We start from the raw sequence: 22910 nt of genomic DNA, 5'->3' as shown, positions 1-22910 counted from the left end.
CGCCGGGAACTGCCAGCTCAGCGCTCAGACAAGAACAATTTCCAACGGCCAAGTTCGGCCTTATAAAACCTCGAGATCACCCTCTCTCGGGAACGCCCCTGTAGCGTTCGTACACGCGCAAGGGAGTGCACAAATTCACGTATACAGCTGTAACTCAGCACGCCACGGAATATTCAATGAGGCGCCGCCATCTTCGGGTCAACGGCACGCTCGCAAACGAGTAGGTCGTGCGACCCCGAGGGGTTAGAGCGAAAGAAGCGACTGTTCGTCATGCTGACCAGGGCCCGACAACAATGTGGACGCGCCGGTAATACCACCAGCTGCGCGCGTCGAGCAGATGTTCCTGGAATCTGGCGGCGCTGTTTGCTTTCTCAATGAGGGATTATCCTTGAGGTATGCGGTGGGCCAGACGATCCCTCTCCTGTGCGCGCCGTGACGAATTAGCGTCGACTGCTCTGCAGTGTTGGCAGTGCTACGTCGTCAGACAGAGTGGCGGGTTCTCACGCGCAGCCCCGGGCGCCTGGCCGCTAATCTCATAAGTGGACCTTACATACGTCTAACACATCTACTTTGGCTCCATTGCAGGTGGGCTAGATACTACGCGTTCTACCCTCCGCTGTGCTCGAGCAACCCATGGCTCACAACAGGAGATCCCGGTTCCCTGGGCTGCACTTGGTTCAGCACAGTAGACGGCTTCGACGTCTCCGCCGCTTCCTCTCCGCTGGATGCAGCGTCTACGTGGTGTTCGGCATAGGCATCGCGTTCGGCCTGGCGCTGTCCTCTGGGCTGCTGGACCTCCTACTGCCACAACAGCAGTCACCCCTCGCCACCGCTATACCGAAGAATGTGCCTCCGCCAGATCCACACGACCCTATTTCCTACGACCTGAACAACACAGCGCTGTACATTGGTGGGTAATATATTAGCAAGTGTATCTGCAGGTGGAAATGGATCCCTTCGATTCCTCTTGGCAGCACCATAGTTAGTTTAACAAGTCAACGAGTTCTTTTTTATCCGAGTATGTGATCCGGCCATTCTGCCCCATTTATTTGTTATGAGCAATTCATGTTTGTCAACCAACGGTGACAATTTCATCCAAGGCTCAGCAAAAAAGCAGATACATTATCTCAGAATATGATGTAGGCCTTTTTCGAACCAAAAAATCTTGCAAAAGCGCTGGCGCGGTCCAACTAATCGTCATCGCTTTAGCTCCGGCTCCTCACTGTACAGTGCACATCGATTACAAGCATTATGGTCCTGCCCCTCGTAATAGACTCATGGTGTCATCCGGAGAGTGCGGCGATTCGGAATTCGAAACCGACAGCGGCGAATAAATATGCTAGCTCCACACAGGAGTGCCAGGTCGTCCTGGTCTGGCGCGCACTCGAGGAAGCCCGCTCAAGAAGCCATACTGGAGGTTGGAGGCTAACCACACCCTTATACGCCTTCCTTTTAACCTCAATAAACGCTGTACCACCACCACCATCACTCTCCTATCGACCGGGAACGTGATTCCTTTCCTCGAGCGTGATAGTGGCGCAAGGTCTGGGGAAAAAAGAGCGCAATCAATTCATTTTCCCAAGCGGGAGAATTATTGCGTCTTGCGGTCCTCACTAAGTGAAGAGCGGTTGGGATTAAGTAGCTGCTTGTGCCTGTGTGCGTTTGAATGAATGCGCCATGCGTTTTCATTGCACGTTCGTAACATATCTTTAAAACTTGGGCTGGCAAGTTTCATAAAACTGCAGATATCGCCTTCGGCAGGACAATGCCACGTGTTCCAGCAAATGTAGACACATGGTGGAACACCCCTACATTAAGACAGCAAAAAAAGCTTGCGACTAAATCGGATGCAGCAAGATTGAAAATCATATCCTTGAAGTGAAGGTGACTTATCTTAAACTAATGTAACACTAAAGATAAGTTCACTGAGTCCCTCCAGTATCCGTTAGCTTCCACAAGTGAACGGCACCCTGAGACACAAAAATTCGGTAAGAAAAGAGATAGAGTGTAAGAAGGTGTTGCTAACGTCATTTTTGTACGGCTGCTTATGATGTTTAGACATCTCAGCTTCTACTAATTGATTTTAATACTGCACAGCAATTTCTAAAACACTTACTGACCATTATTGAGCACATAGACCTCTGACCTGTGAATTGAGCTGGTTTCTTGTTTCTCTGCTTTGCTCGCAGCTTCGGACTGGGTGGCCAAGCTTCTACACTCCCGTGTACGCGTGCTCTGCTGGGTGTTAACCCATCCAAAGAACATCCGTCTCAAGGCTCGTCATGTAGCGGCGACGTGGGGACGCCGCTGTACCAAGCTTCTCTTTATGAGTACAAAGTCCGACAAGCGACTTCCGTCAGCTCTCGAACTGAGCGTCAGTGAGAAGCGCAATGCCCTCTGGGCAAAGACCAAAGCCTCACTGGTCGAGCTGTACAAGAAGCATTATTACGACTACGACTGGTTCCTCAAGGCGGACGACGACACCTACGTCGTGATGGAGAATCTCAGGTGTGTGGTACACTGCTATGTTTCTATCGGTACTCATATATACCCGCCGAATAAATAGATACGTCCTAGTACGTCCTAATACGTCCATAGATACGTCCTAATAAATTCATCGGGTATCACAGCGGGCATGCCTGACCATTGTGCGTGAAGTTGTAGCTCAGTGTTCTTCTTGCCTGCGGAAAACATGTATGTTGGCACATGAAGAGATCACAGTGCAGAATTTCATAGTTGTATAGGCTATAGGTTATAGTTTTATAGGCTCTAGAGCTTCATATTAAACACATTTATTAAGCTAAATAACTCATATGGCATGCCAAATTGAGGCACACTTCAGTATGTTACCCTAAAGAAAGTTTTTGCTGCAGTTAACTGAAAAAACCTCCTGCGCTGTATTGTTACAATTGCTAATATTGCATTCCTAATACTGCTGCCTTTCGGAATTTTTTTTCGACACGCTCATAGAGACAGCAGCGCAGCTCTAAGCACCTTGCTATTCATTTTCTTTGGGTATGAAAATGAAGACAGTATGAGACGTCACCGCTAACCTTTGCAAAAAAACATTGCAAAACCCAGACAGCGACACTACAGGAGATCATTAGCGATCCACGGGATAATAAAACAACAGTTTTTTCTGTTTGCTGGAATATATTGTATTATTCTTGGATGGTCCCACCGACCAATATCCACTACCACTACGGCTGTGGCACAACCAGGGCCATCCTACGGGATACAATGTCTGTGTTCGTTATTTATGCCCATTGAACCCCTTTCGTTGTGTGAAGGTGAAAAATGGTGGCAGGAAACAGTGTGAAAGCTAGTTTAGAGTAGTGACCAAAAATGTCTACCAAGGAAAATCAAATGTAAAATGAGAGAAGCAGTCGCAGTTGTCAGAAAGGATCAAAATGTATATCTAGGTAGTGTTATAGAACTCTCGGCAGAATAAGGATAAAAACACTTCCACGCTAGGAGGGCATTCATGTTTTAAGCCTAAGTTGGCTGGCAAAGAACATGAAATTACACGAGACGCGAATTGGAGTCAATGTTTATCTGCCATAATTGCATTTTAACTGATGCTCCACGCTTTCGCTGTCTTGCACTAGACCTTAACAAAAAATTATGAAATTACGGACACGGCATGCGCAGAGACGAAAATGCTTAGTGTACAGTACAAAATATGAAGTTTAGTGTAAAAATAGGACAACCAGCAACAAAAACTTACACCTATCCAAGCAGAGGAAATCTGCTATCTTCCTGATTCCAAAGAGAAAGCCGTACATCTTAATCATTATTGTAGTGACATATACGCGCGTTAGCGAAAACTTCTACAAACGGTAGAATACTGCGCTTGAGACTAAGGCTCCACAAAGTTGGGTATTCGGCATGTGGATAAAATGCGTTATGAGTTGTGCAGTCCTCACAGGCAGCCCTCGACTGACGCCAAGAACGCCTGCTTTTCTGATTGATGACGACCGAACTGATGATTAAAACCGAAACTTTATGATAAACTGAATAAGAATACACAAGGTGGGCAAAATCAACAAGTCCATGCCGTAAAAAGGCAGTGGTGTGCGACCAGCTGCCACACCTTGGCTCATCGTCTCTGAAGTGCAGGCTGCCACACCCGGGTTCATAGTCTCATCAGGGTGAGGGTTTGTCCCAGTGTTGTGTGCCAGGGGGGGGGGACACGCCAGATGGCGGCAGACAGTCGGAAGAAGGTGGTTTCGGTTTCGTTTGTAGAATTCGGGTGCCCTTCGTAGCGATGGGGCGCACACACCCCTTTTGGTGCACCGCTTTGTGGGCGCCACAATGGTATCAGGAAGTCATCAGACGAACAACGTCTCATATGGGACGGATGAACATCTTAAGGATCTCGTTTTTTGCTGTCGTGTCTTCAGCCTTTCGACTGTGCCCGTCGGCGCTCAGTATGCACTGAGTGACGACTCCGACCGGCCATTCACACCGGTTGGCTTGTTTCTCCTTGAGCAAGACCAAGTCGGCGACCTTGAGGTCAGGTAGAGTGATCTGCCACTTTCTTAGCTTTTGCAAGGTAGTCAAATACCCGGTGTGCCATTTCTTCCAGAACTCACTGGCCACGTTTTGCACCTGGTGCCACTGTCGTCGGTACAAATTGCTTGGTAGAGCTTCCCCAAAGGCTGAAGTTGAAGCTCCCAGCTTCTGCGTCAAGATCGCCGTTGGTGTGAGAATGATGGGGTTTTCCGGGTCAGAGAATACGGGAACGAGAGGCCTTGCATTTATGATAGCTGAGACCTCTGCCATGAAGGTCGTGAGGACCTCGTGGGTCAGACGATTATGGTGCGTCTGAAGCAACATGGAATCCAATATCCGACGAGCGATACCTATCATTCTCTCCCAAACTCCACCCATGTGAGACCCATGCGGAGGGTTGAATACCCACGTAGAGCCTTTCTCGTTGAGAAACTACCCCAGTGTCGAGCTTCCCAGATAAATTGGGTTTATTCCCATCTCTCTGCACGCTCCCACAAAGTTTGTGCCCCAGTCAGACCGGATTTGCTTGACGGGTCCCCGGATTGCCAGTAATCTTCAGAGTGCATTGATGAACTTTACGTGTCCATCGCCTCGATCACCTCGATGTGCACTGCACTAATACTTAGGCACGTGAACAACACTGCCCAGCGTTTAGTGTTGGACATTCCTCCTCTTGTACGGCGAGCAACAACCAGCCATGGTCCGAAGACATCGACGGGTACGTTGGTGAAAGGGGGCTCGTGGTCAGCCCGTCTACTGGTAAGTCGGCCATCTTCTGCTCCTATGACCGCCCCCGCAGTTTCTTGCACGTGACGCACTTCCCTACGATGGACGAGATGCGTCCCTTGCTGCCGATGATCGACAGACCAGCCGACCTGACTGCTCCTTCAGTAACGTGTCGGCCTTGATGCTGCACTTGCTCGTGGTAGTAACGTATGAGCAGTGTGGCGACGTGGGGTCGGCTCGGTATGATGAGAGGATGCTTTTCCTCTTCGGGTAAATCCCCTCTGCTGAGGCGGCCACCGACTCGCACAAGGCCGTTCCCATTAATGAATGAATCGAGTCTTCGAAGGGGACTTTTCTTGGGAACAGGTCTTTTGTCATCGAGGAGGCTTATTTCTTGAGAGAAGCAGTACCGCTGAACAGCACGAATTACTACAGTTCTCGCTGTAGAAAGATATTCGGCGGCACTTCGCTGCGCGGTCAGACCCTTGACACGCTGCACCACTCTAAGAAGAAATGCCACTGCGCGAGCAAGTGTTTTCCAGCTCGAAAACCTAAGGAAGCGCTGCGCACCGAGTTGCCTTGATGATGTAACGGCTGTGGCCAGCGTGTTGACTTCCGGGCGGAATTCTTTGTCCTCACTTGGAGACACAAGATTGAAGACAGGTGACGGTAGGGCTGGTTCATCGCCCTGTCAGAAAAAATGGGGGCCACTGAGCCAGGTCGTGTGCTTGAGCTTCATCGCTAACACCATTCTTGTGCCGTGGTCCGCAGGATTCTCACTCGTGTGGATGTATATCCACTGTTCTGGCCGCGTGGTCCTACGTATACGTAACACTCTGTTTGCCACATAACCGTACAATCTTCTGGTCTCATTGTAGATGTAGCCTAAAACGACCCTGCTGTCGATGTAGAACTTCACGGCATCCGGCTGAATGTCCAGCTCGCGTTGCACGAGTTCAGCCAGTTAGACTGCAAGGATAGCTCCACATAACTCGAGCCTTGGAACAGTAGTTCGGCCAGGGGTGCCAGCTTTGTTTTTCCCATTATGAAACCCAAATGTCGCGTTCCCTCTTTGTCAACAACTCTGAGGTACGCCACAGCTGCGACTGCTTTTGTGGACGCATCGCAAACGATGTGAATTTCCTTTCGCTCAGCTTCAAGCATTGTTGAAGTTGCATAAGTTTGGGGGATCTGCAGGTCTTCCAGTGCCCCAAGCGAGCTCTTCCAGTCTTCCCAATCTTGCGCTCTGTGAGCTGGAAGCGAAGCATCCGAGTCGTAGCCTTCCGCTGTGATCTCACGCAAAAAGTGTTTTGCCCGTGCTGTCTCCGGAGCCACAAATCCCAACGGGTCATAGTGGCCATTAACAGTGGACAGAACACCACGCCACGTGCAGGGTCTGCCTTGAGGTGCAGCACGGTATACGAACGTATCCTCGCGCACATTCCAAAGGAGCCCAAGACTGCGTTGCGCGGGCATTTTCTCTGCAGTAGAGTCGAGTTCCAATAAGTCCTTTGCGTGATCTTCAACCGGAAATGCTTTTAGCACGTTCTCCCGGTTTGAAGCGATCTTGTGCAGTCATACGTTCGCCGTTGCCAGCATCTCCTGTGTGTTTCGCAGCAGGTTGATGGCGTCTTCCTCGGTGGGAACTGACTTGAGGCCATCGTCGATATAGAAATCTCTTTCCACGAACTTCGCCGCTTCCTCCCCGTAGAGCAGTGAGCCTTGTCGAGCCGTTCGCCGAAGCCCATAGGTAGCCACAGCGGGTGATGGGCTATTCCCAAAGACGTGCACTTTCATGCGGTATTCTACAAGCTCTTGTGACATGTCGTTGTTCTCGAAAAGCAGGAACCTAAGAAAATCGCCATGATCTTCACGGACAAAGAAACTGTAAAACACTTGCTGAATGTCTGCCATCACTGCCACTGGCTCCTTCCTGAAGCGTATCAGCACTCCTATGAGACTGCTTGTGAGATTCGGACCTGTGAGGAGGACTCTGTTCAAAGACACTCCCTTGTACTGAGCACTGGAGTCGAAGACGGCCCTGATCTTCTCTGGCTTGTGAGGGTGGTACAACCCGAACAAAGGCAAGTACGAACACTCCTTGCCATCAGTGAGCGGTGGAACAGGTTCTGCATAGTCATTCACAAACAGTTCCTTTATGAATGCCACGAAGTGCGCGTTCATTTGAGGATTCCTACACAAAGTGCGACGTAGTCCGAGGAGGCGGGACAAGGCTTGTTGCCTGTTGTTTGGCAGCCGGGGTCTCTGTATGCGAAACGGAAGAGGACCAACCCAGCTGTTAGACTGATCTTCGACGAACTCGTTTTCTATTATGTCAAGGAATGCTCTATCTTCTATAGAGGGAGCGAGCTCGTTGTCCTCACTAGTCGTTTGGAACAGCGTACAGGCAAAGTTCTTCGGTTCCGTTGCCAACCCGTAATCCAGCGTGGGATCATGCTTGCCGGGTGACGCCAGGACAGGGTGCTCTTTCACCACAAAATGGTTGCCACAAGGTTCTAGCAGACATGGACGTCCATCGCTCAAGATGTGATTCTTCAGCACATTGATGGTACCTGGCTTCCGCGTCCGGCCAATGCAAATATTCCCAACTATCACCCAGCCTAAGTCATGCTTCTGGAAGGCGTAAGGCGCATCGTGCGGACCGTTGCATGTCTGACGCACCTTAAGGGCCCTAATGATGTCCCGGCCAAGAAGAAGTGATATCTCTGCCTCTGGTTCCAGCGGAGGGATGAAACAGGCTATCGACTCGAGATGTGGGTAGCAACGAGCAGCTTCAGGTGTTTGTATATCGCTCCTGCTGTTAGGAATGTCATTGCACTCAAGCAACGCTGGAAGCTTCAGGTCAACGTCAATACTCACACTTTGAACCGAGAAGCCGTTCGCCAACCTTGGCTTATTCCAGAATTCCTTGGCTTATTCTGGAGTAACTTGCGTTATTCCGGAGCATATCCTTAAAGTGTAGCCTGTTGGTACCCCATCAACACGGAAGAGATCTAGGAGCTCGGACATCACCAGTGACTGATTGTTCTGATCGTCTAAATTGGCGTAAGCCTTTACTGCGTTGTGCGGTTGACAGTCGTGGGTTAAGTTCACCAGGCAAATCCTCGCACAAGACTTGCTTTGATCTCCCTTGTCAACCACTTCGGTGCGCGTAGCAGTTACGCTTCCTCCTGTCTCTTGAGTGTTGTCTTCTCCTTCTGCAGCTTTAGAAGGGCTGTATGTGCGCGTAACCATCGTGTGAAGCGCTGCATGGTGTTCGGTAGAGTCACACACGGAGCAACTAACGGCTGTCTCACACTGCTTCGAGAAGTGGCTCATAGACTTGAGGCACTTGCAGCAAATCCTTTGCTTTCGCAGAAAGGTGATGCTGTTGTCGAAGGTCTTCCCAAGGAACGCACGGTATTTTTCGAGAGAACGTGGTCTCTTATGGATGCTGCACCACTTACTTAGGTCCCTAAATTCCTTTTCTTTTTGTCCGTCGGCATTCAGGGTTGTCGCGTAGCAGCTTTCTGGTTTCGAATCCACATCAGTTTTTGTGGAGGACACTGTTGTCTTCCCTTTGACGGCGTTGGAAGCCTGCTTCTCCCTCTTTGGTTGGATGTCAGATAAAGTATTCTGCTGACGGAGTATGAAGCTCGGGTCATTCCGCATTTTAGCTTCGTCTCTAACGAATTTTGAGAAGAATGAAAATGGTTGGAATGCGGTGTTATTGTCTTTTTTATACTTTTAGCCCGCCGACATCCATTTCTCCTGAAGCCCAGATGGAAGCTTTGCAACGTTGGCGTTGACACCTCGTGCTGTGTCCAAGTACTTTAGACGAGCAAAGTATGGGTCGGCCTTCGCTGTCTCCAGTTCAATGAGGAGGTCGCCGAGTTCTCGGAGCTTCACGTTGTTCCTATAGGGTATTCTCGGGAAATCTTCTAGACGCTGCATGAGGGCATCTTCAACGACCTCAGGGCTGCCGTAGGTGTCGTTAAGCCGTTTCCAGACAGCATTTAGCCCTGCTTCGTAGTCTTGCATGTACATGGACCGAAGCCTGCTAGATTGTGCAGACGACTCCGGCCCAAGCCACTTGATGAGCAAGTCTAGATCTTCCTGGGCAGAAAGGTCGAAGCCACTCGTCATTACCTTGAAGGAGGATGCCCATGCCCGAAAACTATCAGGGCGGTCATCAAACCCTGTGATCCTAGTTGACAGGAGGTCTTTCCGGCACATAAATTTTACAACGCCGGTTATTTCGGAACTGGTGCCGCCTGAGGCCAAGGCGTTCATTGATCGCTCACCCGCCTGCCGGCTAGTCTGGTACTCCTCAATCCGTTCATGCACATTCACTTCATCATGGATATCTCCATGATCGGCCTCAGTCATGCGAGGTTCCGAAGAGACATGCCTTGGGTTATGCGGGGTGGCTTGAGCCCGAACGTAGCCCTCGGCGCGCTTATTTGAGTCAAGCGAGGGGAGCGCACGAAGGCTCTCCCCGCCATCCTGCTCCGCGGCAGCCTCCAGAACACCCGCATGCGCGTCTGCCGCAGCTGCCTCTTTTTCGTGGTGCAGAATCTCGAACTCAGCGTGGAGTTTAGCCCTCTCCACCTTCATGGATGCTTCTTTTCGACTGAAAAGCACTTTCGCTTTGGGCGCTTTTGCTGCCGGGCGTGCCTGCGGTGCCGCTAAGGTAATCGTAGACGAGCTGGTTTGCTGGGATGACGGAGAATGCTCGGAACGCGTGGACCGATAGTATCTGCGACGTTGTGTCTTGCGTGGTGTTGCGAACCGTACAGAACTTGTCTTAACCTCCGAAGACGAGCTCCTCACGCTTGGCGTCAATTTCCCTTTGTTGGTCACGTTGTAGTAAGCTTTCAGGGCTGTTCGTGGTCACCAAGAAAGCCTCGTATTTGGCAGCTGCGTCTTTATATTCTGCGAAGCTCGCACGAAGCGTGTCCTCGGTGGTTTCAAACTCCCTTTGCTCCGCGCCCGACAGCTTTCGCAAGACGCGTTCAATATTTGACCAAGCTGCATTTAGTTCGGTGCAGTGTTCTTCCCGGTCGGCCTCGTACTGCTCTTTCGCCTTCAACGAGAGCTTGACTGCTTTCCGTGGTCTGGCCCCACTCACAGCGCCCGCGCTGGCGCCCCGGCATGTTGATTTAACGTCGTCCATGCCAGTGGCGGGAAGGCTCGTACTTCATGCAGCGCCTGAGTCTCTCGTGGACGCGCGCCGTGCGGAGAAACGTAATATGAGCCCACCTTGCGTTTCGCGTGCCGTCGGGAGTTGGAGCGCTTGTAGCGTGCACCGTGCTTGGTGTAGGCGATTGTCGCGGCGAAGCAGAAAGATGCCATGCAGTAACGACGTATCCTCAAGCATGGAGCGTTGCTTAAACGTAAACTTCCGATGGCGTTCGAAAGCGTGGGTTGGCGTCCGGTGGCGACGAAACCTTGCCTTTTTACTATGCAGGCCTCACAGGCAGCCCTCGACTCACGCCAAGAACGCCTTCTTTCCTGGTAGATGACGACCGAATGGATGATTAAAACCGAAACTTTATGATAAACTGAATAAGAATAAACAAGGTAGTTAAAATCAACAGTCCATGTCGTAAAAAGGCAGTGGTGTGCGACCAGCTGCCACACCTTGGCTCATCGTCTCTGAAGTGCAGGCTGCCACACCCGGGTTCATAGTCACAGCAGGGCGAGGATTTGTCCCAGTGTTGTGTGCCAGTGAGGGGAACACGCCAGATGGTGGCAGACAGTCGGAAGAAGGTGGTTTCGGTTTCGTTTGAAGAATTCGGGTGCCCTTCGTAGCGATGGGCAGCACATGAGCCGAAATTGCGGCTAGGTGTACACAGAGGTGCTACCGCACTCTCAGTGACTTCATAATTTCGTTGCGTGATGGCTCACATGCCTGCTGCGGGATAAGACTGGATTTATGTGAATATGATGTTGAGTTGCGGACATGTTAGAGTACACAAGCGGCTTCTGTAATACACATACTGTTTTTCCGTTTGTTAGTGCGGATTTAAATTGCTGATGATTACCCGTGATTAGACGTTAAAAAAGAGTACCAATAGTCGCGCTAATGGATGAGGGGTAGTTTTAACGTCCGCTTTCAGTGTTACAACAACGTTTAACAGTATAACAGATGAAAGTTAAACGGCTGAAAGACCATTGATCTGCCGAATAGGGCCAGGTATAAGAAGCCATTTGTCGGACGGACCAGTTTCACCTTAAAGCGACCATTACAAGCGACACGGTTCATCCTCCAGTCATCTTCTAGCCCGGATATTTATTGAATTTATATCAATTTTCTTAACACACTCCATGGCATCTTTAAAAAAATGGTCACTGAGACATCCCCGTTGTGGAATTTTGTGAGCCACTGATGGCCACAAAATTGAGCCACTGATGGTGAGCCACTGATGGCCACAACAAATGGCCACTTGAGCTGTCCTGTAACTTCGCGTTGTGCATTACACTGTTTCATGTTTGTTCCTTGAATATTTATTGCAATGGACTGCCTCAAAGCAACAATTTCAATATCTTATGCAGGTTCTTCCTCTTGGACAAGGACCCTTCGAAGCCCGTATACTTCGGCTACCCTTACCGCGTGCATGTGAAGGGGGGTTACGTGAGCGGAGGGTCGGGGTACGTGCTAAGTCGAGAGGCGCTCAGACTCGTCGTAGAGGAAGGTCTGACGTTGCAAGGCCGCTGTCGTGCCGACAGTAGAGGAGCTGAGGATATCGAGCTGGCTCGCTGCCTGAGCCCCATTGGCATCCAGCCGGACGACACACGTGACGCGCTTGGCCGCCACCGATTCCTCCCAGTGCGCCTCGAGAGTTTCCTGGTACCAGGTGTGCTGCGTCCGGAATTCTGGCTGTGGCGGTACTCCCGTCACCCGATAAGGCCGGTACGTAATTGCGTAACGAGCCTCCTCCTATTCAAATCCAGAAGATAAAGTATGCAGGTTCGTTGAAAATAACAGTTACGGCTATAAAAGTTACCAATTGCATTACCAAATGTGGAGAAACAAGATAGCAAAAAAACACTGTGATAGACGTGATACTTTCACCATCTAAATGAATTGTATTATAGCACTTAAGTTGCGGGTAACGCCTGATACCACCCGATTTTTTGCACGCATACAGATTTCTAATACTTCATCTGTACCAATAATTTATTGCCTCTACTATTTGGAAAATCCAACACGATGTAGACGGTCACGCTCGTATTCCGAACTAACGAGTAGGTAGGTCTACAACAACGAAGTATTTTGGTGGTTTGCTGCATAACTAAGCATCAAGCGCACACGTCTCTCTTCCATGGTAGATGTCTTCGCTATGAGATGAGTATCTGCTGTTTGCTTGGCGGCATTAGGATGGATTCTTCTATGCTAAAACACAAAAATCCTGCTTTCAAATTAAGAACAAAGCGACAATACCAATTTCAACATACATAAGAGAAAAAGCTAAACTAATTTAGTATACTGACCAGGAATGTCGAAGTTGATTTATTACTGCTGCGTTTTTTCGCAAGGAGCAAATGGAAAAACAATTCGCAAACCAGAAACCCTCCAATCGCTTCATAACACCAGCAGAATAGAGTGAACGTCGGCGACATGATATTTTACAGAAAGGGGTCTACTAAAGTTTGAAAAAAGAGGCTGCACATCGTACCCAAACAGGCACAATGACGTGTAAGTATTGATACTAAGAGTAATCTTATCAATACTAGCATTAATCGCCAACCAAGCATACTCAGATGAAACTGACAAACATGCGTAAATGGAGACAAGTTTAGGTGAAATAAGCTTCCGTGAATACAAAAAATATGCACTACCAAGAGGATTTGAACAACAATGGCGCAATGCATACTAATAACAGAAGAATACATTCAAAGTGAAATTGTTAGTAATGCAACAGTACTTTTGGAAAAGTTAGCATTGAAATATTGAATTGCCGCAATTCTTTCGTAAACCTACTTCAAAAGTATTTTGGGATGAAAACGTATTGTACAGTGCGATCACTGTTAATGGGAACCGACGAGCACGTGGCTGCCGCGCTCCGTGAAGTTCTGCGCTGAGATGTGCAGAGACTCGGAGACAGCCGGCACATGCCTACACGCTGTAACAAAAATATATTCACCTGAAGCCATTCGGCCGGGAGAGATTTCATACAGATGCAATTAGAACTGTTCGTTTCTTAAAAAAATAGTTTTCTGTCAATAAATTGGCGTAATGTATTTTTCATCACAAGTGAAGATGAAGGTTTGAATTTATCTGGCTGGCTAAGACCAATTTGTCCGAAAACTTTCTCAGAATGATGTTAAATTACAGAGGTATCCTTAGCAATTGAAAGGGCCTCTGCAAACGACAATAAAAACACAGACGTTAGAATTTCAAAGCGCATATGATATTCCTAATTTATCGCTCGGAACAGCGTTCACAGCGAGAGTTACAGAAAAAAATATGGTTCACTAAAAAGTAAGCATGAAAGCAAAATTCAAAGGAATACAACGGGCCATATAAAAAAGGACATTAAGATGAGAACGAATCTATGTCGTGTTTGAGAAATTACGTTGTTTAATGTAAAGACCATTCGGGTACATATAGGAGCTTTTGATTAGCAATACACAAATATACGCTGCTGAAAAGTGTAGTTCAACAGCACCCTTCTCGACAATTCGTAAAAAAATTCCAGCTGGTGAACGACGTTCTGTTTGCAGCACTGAAAACTTGCCGCTGTATTCTGCGCTCTGTAGCACCTGTTTATTGAATTTTGTTTATTGAATATAGTACGTAGCATCCTACTGAATGCATGCGACTCTAAAATATTGTTACAACTCCAAATTATATTTCTGCAGGGTCCCAACTGCTGCAGCGACACCGCTGCAAGCTTCCACTACATCAAGCCGAGGCGCATGTATATCTACGAGTTTTTCGTGTACCATGTGCGAGTTGTGGGAGGCACCAATTAGCATTTTTACCCAAGACCATTTGCCCCCGCAAGAGCTGCAGCTCGAGACGGTGGTATTCAATGTTGGTGCCCACCAGCTTTTGATACGGAATCACCTTATTAGTTTCCTGTGTATATGATATTGGCTTTCATTTCAATAGCGAATATTTTTTACTACAAATATATACCAATAAAGAGAAGTGCCCGACTGACTTACTTACTGACAGTGTGAATGACTGACTGGCTAACTGACTGACTGACTGACTGATTGAGTGCCTGACTGGCTGACTCACTGACTGACTCATCAATGCCCAGTAAAAATTGCTAGATATAAAGACTCGAAATTTCGGGAGTACATTTGTGTCATGGCTTAGGTTGTCACTAAGCCGGGATTTCTCGAAATTACTCCTAACCGAAGGAAATGGGGGAAATTGTGCTTTCGTAAATTCGTGATTATATCGGTCACGCGAACACATATCGCAACACTTTTTTTCATATGTGGAATCGTTAACAATTCCTAAAATGTAGTTTGTTTATCCCTAACCAACACTATTGGAGCAATTCCACATTTTGCAACATAATGGGTGCAAATAATTATTGATTCAAATATTTTTTTGGTTTTGCTAATAAATGTTCCTCATAAAAATTCCTGAAACCAATTTTAAGGACTTTTCCCTTCATTGCTGCGAAAAGGGCGAAAAGTATTTTTGAAGTTTCCACTCACGACCCGGCAAAAAGGCAAAATATTTCACGTGAACACCAAGCCAAAGTGCTGGTTGTGGAAACTTCAAATTTTAGAAGCACATTTCTATTATGCTTCGAGATGCACATCTTGCTGAATTTTTCTAAAAGTGATCTACCGAGAGAGGAACAAGCCCAAAAAGTTGTCCCAGACATGTTTGTTTTTATTGTCTGACTACTGAGATATCAAACAATTTTATCTTGATACGGGTCAGGAACACAAATGTGTAAAAACTGTTTTAGAAAATGTTTCCCCAAATCCCAAGTATTTGGGAGAATCGGGACTTCCTTTAACTTACCCGTTTTTACGAATTTCTCAACAAATGTACAGCCCCTTGATATATCCATGTGGTTCTTGCTTATACATTCTGCCCATAAAGCAATCGAATAACTTCTTTGAGGATTTTTTCTCTTGATGCATGTAAACAGGCAAGCGATATTTTTTAAAAATTTACCCTCCTGTCGACATTGAAAGCAGTTCAATTTTGCGCCGTAGCATATCGGTTCCGATGTATCGGGAATTTCTGCAACCACACGCCTCCTGTAAGACCCTATGTTACTGATTATAAAACTATGACTGATAGGTACTCTTTACACCTTCAACATAATGGATCCGATGGGTAAGTAGAACACCCATTCATGATATTAGTATAGCGGCTCACCCGGGCATCGCCGGGTAACACCGGTAGTGGTACAGAAATATGTCCATCGTTCGACCTGAATATTTGTTTTAACTGGTATTTCAATCGTATTCCACCCCTTTCCCAGGAAGTAAACTGCTGATTCTTTACTGGAACTTCGTGATTAGCTTTAATGATATTCTTCATCCTGCTACTTAGTACTGAACTAGCCTTCATTTGTGAAGCTATTTTCACTTTGTCGCTTCAAGAATAAATAGGAACACCGATAAAAAAAATTAAAGATATTTGTAAGAGGCATTGGAGGTTGGAGTTCCTCACAACCTCAAATATTGTTGAACAACCTAATAAATGTCTATACTTTTTAAGGTAGGACATGGAATAGGCAATGCAGAAATATTACATGCAATAGTGACAATTGGTTCGGGACCAGTGCAAGTGCTGTGCTTATCCATTTAGGATGCAAACGTGTCTCCGGCGTTGCCATGTACTTGTACATTTAGTCATCGCTGTTATTGGGCGGCCACTTTATGGCTCGTCTCAGGCTTCCATTGTCTAGCTGAACACGAGAAGGTTGGCTGTATTATGTCAGCCTGTTGCACCACTTGTATGTGTTTTTTTACGTATGTAGTGTTTTTTTTCGAAGACCGGTAACTAATGATCGACAGACAGGCAGACAGACAGGCATACTGAAAAATAATCTGAAGTTTCAGTATTTAAAAAATACTATCGTCTCTAATAACGAAAGAAAGCATCATTACCCTAGAGGTAGCATCCAGAGTTTTAATATAAACGTCTTAGATGGAGCCCTGGGGTTGACAATATTTTTTGTAGGACCCACAAATGTTTATTCTAACATGCCCTCTTAGCCGAATTCTGCCATTTATGTTAGGGAATACGGTGAGTTTTGCATCTTTTATAGGGACACTGAAGTGAATTTGTCAAGCTCCCGTTATTGCTTGCACTGCGTAGACTGGCTGAAATTCGCAAACTTTTCATCGTTTATGCGGTTGACAAAGCGGTAATTATTTTACAAAGCGTGAAAGAAGAAAAACTACCATGCGCGGTTTGCGGCGGCCGCACCAACTAAAGCTGTGACGTTGGAGGAGCGGGCACCGTGATTGGACGATGCCCACGGTGAGCAACCGAACAAGTTTCGGTTTCGGTTTCGGTTCTGTAAAACACAACCGGTGGCGTTGTTGGATGGGCATTCTCAAAAACTCAGTAATCATCGTACCGCGCTTCTGCCATGTTGTCAGCTGTAAAAATGCATAAAGATAAGCCTCCCAGGACGGATTGGAATCGTAGCATTCACAAGCCGAGGCCTACTCAGTGCATGGACGCCCTCCGCGTACCCGTAGACGCCCAAATGTCATTCGCTTTTCCCCCATATTTGGAGCTGGCCTCACTCATGCCTGTACCGTAAAAAGCGTGTTCGCACCAGGCCAAGGGCCTGTTCATTCTGGCCTGTGCCCACTGCCCGCAAGCAGTCGGTGCTTATGGCAACAGCACGCCAACGAGAACTCGCTAGCGCGCCAGTGCCAGCGTGCGCGCGTTCTGTGAACTAGTTCGTGGAGTCATGAACGTTGCGGCCCTAAAAAAAGGTGAACTCACTGTAGAAAACATCGGCAGAAAAGGAAAAAGTTAACTTACAAAAAAAAAGCCTGTACCCGCGGGGACTCGAACTCGTGACTTGCAAAACACTTGCGGCGACATACATAGCGCCCCAGACCACTCGGCCACTTTTTTTTCTTTATTGCCTTCTTTGACAGGATGACAAAACAAAGACACACGTAACTGATAATCTCTACACTCAATACTCAATACAAATACTAGAACTGCAGCCCTTCTTGGGCAAGCGGGGTGATTTCAATATTCTTTCATTACCAACAATACTTCAATTGTGGGTAGCCACTCGGGTTTAGAGGGCTGAAGTTTCAGTATCTGCACAAAACAACCTATTGAATCTTTGAAGTAGTGTCTGATGAGCCTGGCATCTGGGTCGGAGTAGCGTACCGCCATCCTGTTTCTCCAGATGCTATGTAGTCCATACAGCATAATTGTGTCAAGCGGCACACCGTCCTCATTTTCAACGTTCAAAAACCTAATACCGTAAGCATCGACAGGCAAATCTTTTTTGAGTGTTCGCTGTAGGACGTCCCAAAAGAACAGCGCTCCCCAACAGTCCAAGAACACGTGCTCAATTGTTTCTGGCTTTCGACACAGAAAACATTGCACACCCCATGGCACAAACCATCCCTTTTCTCGGAACATTGGTGGCGCTAGGCGGGACAAGGACGACGAATTACACACAACTGGAGCGCACACTACCAACTGATTTATTAATCACAACAAACACAACTTATAAAGGGAAAATTCAGATGACGGAAAGGTGGAGTTAATCAATCTCGCTGAATTGAATACAATATTTCTCATGCGCATGCGCTTGCCTACGAACTGTCAAGTAGTGCCATCTGAGTTGTCGACAGTGCAATCGATGGCGAACTGACACAGTCTTTTTCTTTTCGGATGGCGTAAGCTTCCCATATCTCGCGGGTGATCGTTTCTGAAGATTCAAAGAGGATCGTGGTGCTTTCGAATTTCGCAGAGCACCCATGTCTGGCGCAGTGGGCAGCCAAGTGCCGTGGGGCTGAGACTTGCTTGCACATATTGTTGTGTTCTCTGAGTCGTTCGTTAACGCAGCGTCCAGTTTGGCCAATGTATGCCTTCTTGCATGACAAAGGTATCCTATAGACAACCCCCGAGCAGCATGCGACAAACTTACTCGTGTGCTTAATGCCACATCCTGTTTGTTTAGCATCTCTGGTTTTGTTAGTCATCTTGCACAGCATTTTTAGTTTTTTGGGAGCAGAAAAAACAACCGGGACATCATGCCTCGTGCCAACCTTCTTTAACCTGTGGGAAAATTTGTGGATGTACTGCAGAACGATCGGCCGCTTCTTTGGTTTTTTGCTGTCTTTCTCTTTGTTAATCTTCTTTACACTGTTTTTAACACTTTTTATGCAACAGAGACAAGTACTTGATTAGTGAACCCACTTTTTGTTAGACGGTCAATTTGAAAAGATAGACTTTCAGTGACTCTGTGTTCGCAGGATTTTTTGATGGCTCAGAGTCACTGAAAGTCTATCTTTTCATATTGACCGTCTAACAAAAAGTGGGTTCACTAATCAAGTACTTGTCTCTGTTGCAGAAAAAGTGTTAAAAACAGTGGTAAAGAAGATTAACAAAGAGAAAGACAGCAAAAAACCAAAGAAGCGGCCGATCGTTCTGCAGTACATCCACAAATTTTCCCACAGGTTAAAGAAGGTTGGCACGAGGCATGATGTCCCGGTTGTTTTTTCTGCTCCCAAAAAACTAAAAATGCTGTGCAAGATGACTAACAAAACCAGAGATGCTAAACAAACAGGATGCGGCATTAAGCACACGAGTAAGTTTGTCGCATGCTGCTCGGGGGTTGTCTATAGGATACCGTTGTCATGCAAGAAGGCATACATTGGCCAAACTGGACGCTGCGTTAACGAACGACTCAGAGAACACAACAATATGTGCAAGCAAGTCTCAGCCCCAGGGCACTTGGCTGCCACTGCGCCAGACATGGCTGCTCTGCGAAATTCGAAAGCACCACGATCCTCTTTGAATCTTCAGAAACGATCACCCGCAAGATATGGGAAGCTTACGCCATCCGAAAAGAAAAAGACTGTATCAGTTCGCCATCGATTGCACTGTCGACAACTGAGATGGCACTACTTGACAGTTGGTAGGCAAGCGCATGCGCATGACAAATATTGTATTCAATTCAGCGAGATTGATTAACTCCACCTTTCCGTCATCTGAATTTTCCCTTTATAAGTTGTGTTTGTTGTGGTTAATAAATCAGTTGGTAGTGTGCGCTCCAGTTGTGTGTAATTCGTCGTCCTAGTCCCGCCTAGCGCCAGCAATGTTCCGAGTAAGAAACCAACTAGCCCCATTTCAAGCTCTGGTCATCCCTTTTCCTCCATCCAGGTCTGTACTTCCAGTGTTCCAGTATGGAGTTTAAAAAAGAAAGATTTCACTCCACCTGGGACCGTCATTCTTTTCACTCGCTTAAGTACATCTCTCTCAGGCCTTAGATTACACTTGCTGCGGTATATTGGCACTGGCAATACACTCTCGACGATATCTTTGTACAGTTTCTTCCGACTCACCCCGCTTAAGTACTCTAAAGAAAAACGCACTGAAAGAAAACGGTATGACCACACCACCTCCTTAAAAAATCCACGTACAGTTCCCCTCATGTACTCAGAGCTCACAACAAATTCAGGCAAAAGTCTTCCAAGTCTCAGCTGACAAACCGTCCTAAGAAACGCGTCTTCCACATCACGAAGAAACAGAAATCTATTGACCACTTGCCTTAAAAATAAGTGCGTTAAACCAAGTCCGCCTTCACGCACTTTCCGAAAGAGGTTCGTTCTGTTCGTCCTTTCCCATGATGAACTCCAGATAAACACGGCGAACACACGATGAAGTTTCTGAATTGAACAATGCAAAACTTGCATTACATACCACAGCTTGCTTATAAAAAACAAATTGCAAACTGTGGCTCTCGCAAACATTGATAAACTCCACCCTTTCCACTTCTCTGTCTTTTCTCGAAGTTCCTTGAGTTGCTTGGTCCAGTAAAGGTCACTGTCTTGATAACTGTCTAGTGGCACCCCCAGGTGCTTAACAGGACTCGTGACCCACTGGATGTTGGTGAAAACTCTTGGCGTGGACTTCCATTTGCCATGCAAAAGCCTAAGCATTTAGACCAGTTTACTGCACTACCGCTAGATAAGCAAAAGTGTTTCACGATTTGTACTACCTCGAGAATGCTTTCTTTAGTAGTGCAGAATACTGCAATGTCATCCGCGTACGCGAGTACTCGAACTTCCGTCATTTGTAACCGAAAACCTTGAATGTTACTGCTTTTAATGACACTTAAGCAATACGTCTCAATATATATGCAGAAAAAGAGTGGGGATATCGGGCATCCTTGCCTCACCGATCGCTGCACCTGAACTCTTTTTCCAACTACCTTATTAACTATAAGACGGGTTGTGCATTTACTGTACGCCATACGCACTCCGTTTCGTATAACTTTGCCGATATTAATGTACTCTAAAATTTGAAATAAGATATCGTGCGGCACACGATCGAAAGCCTTCTCCAAGTCAATCTGGAGCATTGCGACCCCAGACTGTGTGGCATCACAACACTCCAGAATACAACGTGCCTCATGTACATTCATGAATATAGTCCGCCCTCTGATCCCACAAGTGTGGTGTGAACCTACAATATCTTGCATTACTGTTTGGAGCCTACTAGCTAATACTTTCATTAAAATTTTATAGTCTACATTTGTTAAGCATATAGGCCGGTAAGATTTCACATCTCTGAGTTTGACGGCATCGTCCGTTTTGGGGATCAGTACAGTGTGTGACGTAGAGAAGGATGGGGGTAGTGCGTCGAGATCGTATGCCTCATTAAAAACCATTTGCAGCATCGGCGCTATTTTATTCTTAAATTTCTTATCAAAAGCAGCCGTTAAACCATCCGGTCCAGGGGATTTTCCAGGATTTAGATTCTCTTTAGCTTTCACGACTTCATCAAGAGAAATGGGGATTTCCAAGTATTCTTTTGTTTCTTCATCTAATCTGGGCATTAACTTCAGAAAATCTCGCTGAAATATTTCACAATTAACTTCATGTTTTGCGAAGAGCTCACTATAGTAATAAAAAAAGACAGTTTCTATAATGTTTGTATCACGAGTAATTGTTCCAATATTTTCTATTTCCACGATGTCATTGCGCCGCGCATGCCTTTTTCAAGGCCTAAGGCTCGTTTGGACGGTATCTCGCCAGCAGTTATCTTTTCCGCCCTTGCAAGCGCGCCACGGTACCGCTCTGTGTCTATCGCTTCCAGTTTTTGCTTTACTGTTCGTATGTCATTTTTGTACTCGCCAGGTTTCATGCATTCTTCGGCTAACAAGGCTTCTAAGTTTGCCCGCAATAAGGCCTCTTGCTTTGTCGCCTCATGTTTTAGTAGGCTCGGTCTTTCAATTGCTTTGATTTTTACACTCTGTTTGAAGAGTTCCCATCCTTCACAGTGGCAGCTGCCCTCATTTTTCAAACTGTCTAGCAACGTAAGCGTATTAGCTACGAAGACGTCATCTTCTAAAAGCTTCCCATTTAGTTTCCACCCTTCCCAACTAAAGGCATTCTTATTTTTTGTTTTCCTGCCAATGCAAAACAAAACCAAGCAATGATCACTGACAGTCACCGGGCGAACTTCGTATTCTCGACAATCTGGAATCCATTCCAAGGATAGATACGTTCTGTCCAGTCTAGCCAGGCTAGTACCTTGAAAGTGTGTAAAGAACACGGGCCCATTGTTAAAAGTCGCTCCAACATCTTCTAGACCACTTTCATTAATTACATCACTCAAAATAACTGTACTTGCATCCCGAAACGGCGTTGCAATCGTTTTATCGCGCGAAGAACAAACACAGTTGAAGTCTCCCAATAATATAGGCCACGGGACGGGCTCCGCCGGTCTTGGTAATATAAGGTATATATTGTACAACAAGTTTATACTTTCATGTAATTTTGGCATTTCAAGCAGCTTAGGTGACTATTTGTTGTATTTCGCTCGTGCAGTAAGCGTCCCCCGAGTTTCCACAATAGCTCACGTCTAGCAATTGCATTTCGTAGACGGAAAAGCGTTCGCAGATGCGTAGTCTTTATGACCGCTGTGCTTGTTCGCCCAGCGCAAAAAAGTGCTTCCCGCACCCTATTTTTACGCTGTACGGTAAAAATATCAGTTGATTTTATTTCCTTAGTACCTATATTGACTTCGCTGACTCTTCTCCTGCCTTCAAGAGGCCTTATATTTTCCTACTGGCGTACCAGTCAGCGAAGCGTCGCATGTGCGCTTGTGCCGCGCTTGAGTGAAGTGACCTTGACTTGGAGCTAGATACAGTGTACAAACTAACCAAGTAAAGAAAGGCCCATTCTTCCATTCACAAACGTGTCCTGGCTTCGTTTCAACTGAGAAAACGAATTGCGACGACCCGTCGGCGCCCGGCGGACGAAACACTGGGCCGACTGCTCTGTCTTGAAGGCCGGGGAGCCGTGCAGTAGCGCAGCCAATTGCGAGCTCGGCTCTTCGCGAGATCACACGAAAACGCCGCAGAAAATGGGCGAGCGTAGAGAGAGGAGGACAGCATTTTCGAATTAATTTTTCTTATAATTAAAATCGCGTAAACGCGCCCAGAGTGGTCGAAACATGGCCT

The 22910-nt window shown here is 46.8% G+C and overlaps 1 protein-coding gene across 1 annotated transcript; it reads left to right on the top strand.

The window, feature by feature from the left end:
* The first annotated feature begins 633 nt into the window (after positions 1–633).
* LOC144146647 (glycoprotein-N-acetylgalactosamine 3-beta-galactosyltransferase 1-like) lies at positions 634–14223 on the top strand. The gene is made up of 4 exons (XM_077678583.1): positions 634–910; positions 2190–2508; positions 11800–12157; positions 14110–14223. The coding sequence occupies exons 1-4, from the start codon at positions 634–636 to the stop codon at positions 14221–14223; spliced, it is 1068 nt and encodes a 355-aa protein (XP_077534709.1).
* Positions 14224–22910: the final 8687 nt, after the last annotated feature.

The sequence above is a fragment of the Haemaphysalis longicornis genome, unplaced genomic scaffold (assembly GCF_048455015.1).
Source record: "Haemaphysalis longicornis isolate Haplotype H1 unplaced genomic scaffold, Haemaphysalis longicornis Haplotype H1 scaffold_7, whole genome shotgun sequence".
Lineage (NCBI taxonomy): Eukaryota > Metazoa > Arthropoda > Arachnida > Ixodida > Ixodidae > Haemaphysalis > Haemaphysalis longicornis.
This window is presented reverse-complemented; position numbering and strand designations above follow the sequence as displayed.

Bases quoted from the DNA above. Each gene is read 5' to 3' on its own strand.
- LOC144146647 (XM_077678583.1), top strand. From the start codon at position 634: ATGGCTCACAACAGGAGATCCCGGTTCCCTGGGCTGCACTTGGTTCAG. The intron at 911-2,189 runs GTGGGTAATATA...CTTTGCTCGCAG, and splicing joins CAACACAGCGCTGTACATTG to CTTCGGACTGGGTGGCCAAG. The intron at 12,158-14,109 runs GTACGTAATTGC...ATATTTCTGCAG, and splicing joins CCCGTCACCCGATAAGGCCG to GGTCCCAACTGCTGCAGCGA.